Raw genomic sequence first — 6,000 nt, forward strand, 5'->3', positions numbered from 1 at the left:
TTTTTAGCAACACATTACGACATGCCAAATTTCATAAGGATCGGCCGACTATATCTTATAGCTGCCATATAACTGAACGATCGGAAATGACCCAACTTTCGTGTTTTTGAAGATAGAGAGCTGAAACTTGGTACAGATTATATTTTTAGCCAGTTGATCCAACCTACCCAATTTCATTAGGATCGGCCGACTACATCCTATAGCTGCCATATAACTGAACGATCGGAAATGGTACTTGGTAGAAATATCAACTTTCGTATTTTTGAAGATAGAAGTTTGGGACTTATTTTAGATTTTGTATTTTAGTAAATTGGTTTTATTATGATGTAATCATAAGGATCGGCCAACTATATCCGATGTTTGCGATATATATCCGGTTTTAACTGCAAGGGTATATCAACTTCGGCTCCGCCCGAAGTTAGCTTTCCTTTCTTGTTTTGTTCTATTTCTATTTTTTTCTTCTCTCACTCTCTATCTATGAGTTGGTTCAATCAGGGAGATTTGCACATATTTTCAAATTATGTTTATCCATAGCTAAAATGGATAATAGTTAGTTTAGAAATAGTTAGATAATAGATAGAGGAAATAGGTTGCGCATTTGAATGTCGTTTTTTACCTATTCATGCAGACCACTTATGTGAATGTATTTATGTACCTTTATACCCTTGCAGAGGGTATTATAATTTTGGTCAAAAGTGTGCAACGCAGTGAAGGAGACATCTCCGACCCTATAAAGTATATATATTCTTGTTCAGGATCACCTCGTGAGTTGATATGAGCATGTCCGTCTGTCCGTCTGTCTGTTTTTACGCAAACTAGTCTCTCAGTTTTAAAGCTATCGACTTGAAACTTTGCACACACCCTTCTTTCCTTTGCACGCAGTATATATCCTATATCCTATAGCTGTTATATAACTGATTGATCGGAAATGATATAATTTCGGTGTTTTTAGAGTTCAAATTTTACATGAGAGCTATTTTTGTCAAAATAATACGACATGCACGACATAATACGACAAGTTTTGTAAGGATCGGCCGACTATATCCTATAGCTGCCTTATAAGTGAACGATCGAAAATGACCCAACTTTCGTGATTTGAAGATAGAAAGCTGGAACTTGGTACAGATTATATTTTTATACAGATTATACAGTTAATCCGACCTACCAAATTTAATAACGATCGGCCGACTATATCTTATAGCTGCCATATAACTGAACGATCGGAAATGGTTTTTGGTATCCGATTTTTGCGATATATATCCGGTTTTAAGTGCAAGGGTATACCAAATTTGGCTCCGCCCGAAGTTGCTTTCATTTCTTATTTAAGATAACATGAAGCTGCAATATCGAAAAAGTTAATAGACTAAACCACTGTTAAGATATAAGCTATTAAATTTTACTGTTATTACCAGAAAATAACACTTGGCTTGGCAATCATATTATTGGCTCTTTGTAATATCTTTAGGAGCTAAAAAGATTTAAATTTCAAATATTTTGTATGCAATCGAATCAGTGGGACTTGCAGTAAGTTTTTGTGTACGTCTATTAAAGGAATTGATCTGTTTGTTTTTGGGTTTTTTTGGATACCCCTTAAAAGGATATTTAACTTATATGTGGAATATAAGCTTTGAATAGAGATACAAAAAAAAGATTCACTGAGTCGTACTTTAATATTCATAATGTGTTATAGAGTGTTTTATCCTCTTTTAAATGAATATAGTCTTAATGTGCAGTTTTTCGCATTTTCTGAGTCCACCTCGAATCTAAAAACAGCATAACATTTACAGCATAGAAAAACATTTGCTTCATTGCCTCTATTGTGCCCACACAAATACAATCACATGTGAGGCTTGCATCCGTGTTCAAATATAGCTGAGTGGGATATAAAACAAAAATCGGATATAACTGTACCGCCGTGATGTGAATTTCATATTTCAATTCATTTTCTATAGTTTAAATTTAATGCTTTTTATTTTAAACCTTAAAGTTTGGTTATTTTCTACTTTATAATCTTGGTATAAAAAATGTGATAAAGTTAAATTGTTTGGCAAAAATTTGATTTCGTTTTTTTTGTAACATTTTTTATTTTTAAAATAAAATTTCTTTCAAAGTTCTTGATTTACATTTTCTTTAAAGACAGTGAAAATATTTATTATGCTGATTGCTTTTTACATTCCATCAAAACATTGAAGAACGTGGGCGAAATTGGCACAAATAATCTTGATAAAAACCAACTTAGGGTGTGCCGGTGACATTAAAGTCCATATCTTCATCTGGTAAGTTATGCCCCCAGCCTACATCCGTATTATCTATATCTAAGCCGGTAAATAATGGAACAGCAGCAAAACGGCTAGAATCTATTTTAATAGAATCCGAAAATTGCCTGTCTCTTTCTGTTCTGTGGATAACAGGCTCCATGTCCTTAAAATAATCAACTTCACTTAAGCACTCCGATTGGTCCTTTGACTGCACTTGTATATCCAACGCACTTAGATCATCCATATTCTTTGGATCCATTTGGGTCGCCGAAAAGTTGGATTCTTTTGAGACAATTGAACGAAGTTGATGGTCTGTAAAATATTCTTTTGCCACTTGTGAAGTGGTACAGCTGGTGGCTTGCAAGTTCGGTGCTGCATCTGTATTTTCCCAATCAGACCAAACATCTTCCTCTCCGAAATCAAGTTTAGTTGTTTCGTGCTCTATAGGAAAGTTAATAAAGTTCGTTTCAGAATTGGGTTTAAAGGTGGTTTCAAATGATTTATCATTTAAATTAATTTTTTCATGGTCGTCCTCACCACCGTCGGGACTAAGACGAAGTGGTAACAATGTATGGTTATTGTCAGATGGCAACGGACTGCCAGAGACCATAAATTCTTTGTCGTCTGCGTCTACGAAGTTAATGTTCATTAAAGGAGTTATTGACCGCGGTTCCAATATTTCTTTAGTGTTTTTTATAGGCACAGCTGCGTTAGGTCGCCCATCGGAAAAATATCGGCGACGTTCGCCGCCAAGTACTTTGGTTGCTCCCATAATGGGAACTAAATCAGCCATGCACCTTATTGTCTTAGCCACTAAAACTTCATTTGTATCGTTCATACCAAGCTGTAAATGAGGAAGAATTTCTCTCTGCAACTGATCTTCGCTTAAAAGACAAATATATTCCGTAAAAAAATCTAATAAAATTAATCGAATCTGTCCATCCCTGAGTCTAAACATTTTTAGTATGTGAGGCAACAGATATTGAACATACGTCTGAGGGGTAAATAATGGCGTAGCTCTGTCTAAAGTTTTTGTACGCAGCACATAGGGAGTAACATGTTGCTGTGCCGTGGAATCCAGTAGGACCATCCTAGAAAGTAAGTCATTAGCCAATAGTGATGCTACCATTTTTTCTTCAAAACACCGTAGGCGCTCCACTAAATTTAAAAAGAACGTGTGTCGCTCTTGGACTGATTTCAGCGGCAATTCAAAAAGAAAAGAATGTATTACCGCAAATTCATGATTAAAATAAGGGTGCAGTAAGACTGCAGAGAGTTTTGGCCTAAGCTGGCTGTTTTGATGTTTTAAATGTGCCCTACAGTATTCCCGAAACTCATGGACATAAGGTACATCCGTCTCATCAGAACGTATTTTTTCAAAAATTTCTTCGCACATCGTAGCAAAAGCGAACTGCTCAAAATTTTCTCCATTGTTATTTGTGCCCATTAATAAAGGGATAAATTCCAGCAAGCGCTTGTTAATATCTTTGGCTGTCCATACATATGAAAAACCTGCCAGTCGCCAACTTCCACTAACAGACACATAAACAGAATTCGTGCATATATTAAAATGTCTTCCTAAAGCTGTCTCCACCAGAAATATGAGACTACACAATATTGCGCGCAGACCAAGGCAAATTTGAATATTGCTTTGCTGTAGAAGAACGTCGTTGAGCGGGCTGACCCTTTCTGTGGCAAGGAACTTAAGTCCAGACTGCTCCCACGTCGCCACATACCTCATTATGTACGGATGTCGGTAGACCATAAAATTCTGAAATATTACATTCATTGGATAACCTTTTTTGTAAGAGGCGTCTCTTACCTTTATTGCTCTTTCCAAGGGTCCTGGACCATCCGCCCACAGGCCTCCAGATACAAAAGTTTTCTCCTCAAAAATCGATAGTAGTTGACAATGTCCCTCTGCTTCTGAGGGCGAAGGCCACTCGCCATTATACAGCGTCCAGAAATCATTTTCCTGCACTACATTTTTGTAAGTAGTTATGCCTTTCAGCTTCAGCCTGCTGCTTTCATTTCCCATTGGTTTTTTGTAGTCGAGCAGTGAGGAGACGTTTAGCTGGAAGTGCAATGCCCTAAAAAACAAACTTCCTTTTATTTCCTTTCCCTGTAAAGGTATCGTCTTTTTTTCTAACTTATTGTCATGATTTACTTACACATATGTAACACAATGTATGTACATACAATGCGAGTATGGTAATTCAATATACCACATACATACATGTACATTGGTATGTTATTGCTCTATAATGTATGTTTTGTATGTTAAAATTCAAGTCAAATTTACATAAAATATTTTCCGTGTTAATCCAATTCGAAATTTCAAAAAAAAACAATGACATACATATGTAATCTAATACATAACATTTTAGATACATAACATCTAACAATCAAATAAAAGCTGGCACTGTAAGGTTACAAGATGCACGTTCAGGTGCAGATGTATGTATGAATGTGCAGATGTATATGCATAAGTATGTATGTAAATATTTAGCTAAATACATACATAGATGATCGAAAATTCACTTAAAATAAGTGCCATCGTAAAGCTAGCAAGACAAGATGTTGTGCAAATGTAAATATTTATATAATTACGTATGTACATATGTAAATAATCAAAAATGCACTTAAGATAAGTTCCATCGTAAATAATAACTTACGTTTAAAATTAATTATTCATTTTTTTTATAAGTTTCAGTGTTGCAAATGTTATGAATATGTGCTGTAAAATGCGCGAGCTTGGGACTCTAGCGGCGTTGCCGGAAATTAGAGCTCATTTTATTGTATAGATTAACACTACTGATTAGAATGCTAATTTCAAAGGTAAAATCTAGGCAGCGTTCTTGTTTGGTTATCTGTTTAATTACATATAAATAATTCATAATCCCACATAAATGAAAATAAATATTACAAACAATTTGCAAAATTTCGCACACTGGTAGGTGCAGCCCTGTTAAGTGTCACGGTCTTTCCTTGATCTGGCAGCACTAGGAGAGTAGCCATTTTTCTTTCTTTTTCCTCAGCCTTACGACCGCGTGGACGTCGATATATTAGAAGGTTAGCAGTATTTGATGGAATACTTCAAATTAAGTTAAAATTCATAGCTGGGATGATTTTCTCAACGTTTTAATTTCCCGCAGGAATCTTAACGCACCAAGATGACGAACTCCAAAGGATATCGCCGCGGCACCCGAGATATGTTCTCTCGCCCATTTCGGAAGCATGGTGTTATTCCCTTGTCGACGTACATGCGCGTTTTCAAAATAGGAGACATCGTCGACATTAAGGGTCACGGGGCAGTTCAAAAGGGCCTTCCATACAAGGCCTACCATGGCAAGACTGGTCGTATCTTCAATGTAACACAACACGCCGTTGGAGTTATTGTAAACAAACGGGTGCGCGGCAAGATCCTTGCCAAGCGTGTTAACGTACGCATTGAGCACATTCACCACTCCAAGTGTCGGGAGGACTTTCTTCGCCGCGTCAAAGAGAACGAGCGCTTGTTGAAGGAAGCTAAGGAGAAAGGCCAGTGGGTTACTCTAAAGCGGCAGCCGGAGCAACCAAAAAAGGCCCATTTCGTAAAAAAATTGGAGGAGCCCATCGCTTTGGCTCCGATTCCATATGAGTTTATTGCCTAAGTGTTTTGGAAGCAAATTGATAACTTTGTAATTGTGTAAAGCGGTTTGTTCATTTTGAAATGAATTAAGTTTCTTTACAATTGACAAAA

The 6,000-nt window shown here is 36.5% G+C and overlaps 2 protein-coding genes across 4 annotated transcripts; one reads left to right on the forward strand and one right to left on the reverse strand.

Moving 5' to 3' along the window:
- Window positions 1-2,043: 2,043 nt before the first annotated feature.
- Window positions 2,044-5,083, reverse strand: LOC108133512 (protein-associating with the carboxyl-terminal domain of ezrin). 3 transcript variants are annotated; one of them, XM_017253466.3, is made up of 3 exons: window positions 4,430-4,711; window positions 4,081-4,348; window positions 2,045-4,029 (listed from the first exon to the last, which is right to left on the reverse strand). In XM_017253466.3, exons 1-3 carry the CDS (start codon window positions 4,486-4,488, stop codon window positions 2,236-2,238), a joined length of 2,121 nt encoding a protein of 706 aa, XP_017108955.2. In that variant the 5' UTR covers window positions 4,489-4,711; the 3' UTR covers window positions 2,045-2,235. The 3 variants fall into 3 exon arrangements, with proteins under 3 accessions (XP_043069684.1, XP_017108955.2, XP_017108964.2); XM_017253475.3 differs by lacking the exon at window positions 4,430-4,711 and adding an exon at window positions 4,934-5,083 and having other exon boundaries at window positions 2,046-4,029; XM_043213749.2 differs by lacking the exon at window positions 4,430-4,711 and having other exon boundaries at window positions 2,044-4,029.
- Window positions 5,084-5,198: 115 nt separating this feature from the next.
- RpL21 (ribosomal protein L21) lies at window positions 5,199-6,000 on the forward strand. Its single transcript, XM_017253488.3, has 2 exons — window positions 5,199-5,330; window positions 5,414-6,000. The coding sequence occupies exon 2, from the start codon at window positions 5,432-5,434 to the stop codon at window positions 5,909-5,911; it is 480 nt and encodes a 159-aa protein (XP_017108977.1). The 5' UTR covers window positions 5,199-5,330; window positions 5,414-5,431; the 3' UTR covers window positions 5,912-6,000.

Source organism: Drosophila bipectinata, chromosome 2L (assembly GCF_030179905.1).
Source record: "Drosophila bipectinata strain 14024-0381.07 chromosome 2L, DbipHiC1v2, whole genome shotgun sequence".
NCBI lineage: Eukaryota > Metazoa > Arthropoda > Insecta > Diptera > Drosophilidae > Drosophila > Drosophila bipectinata.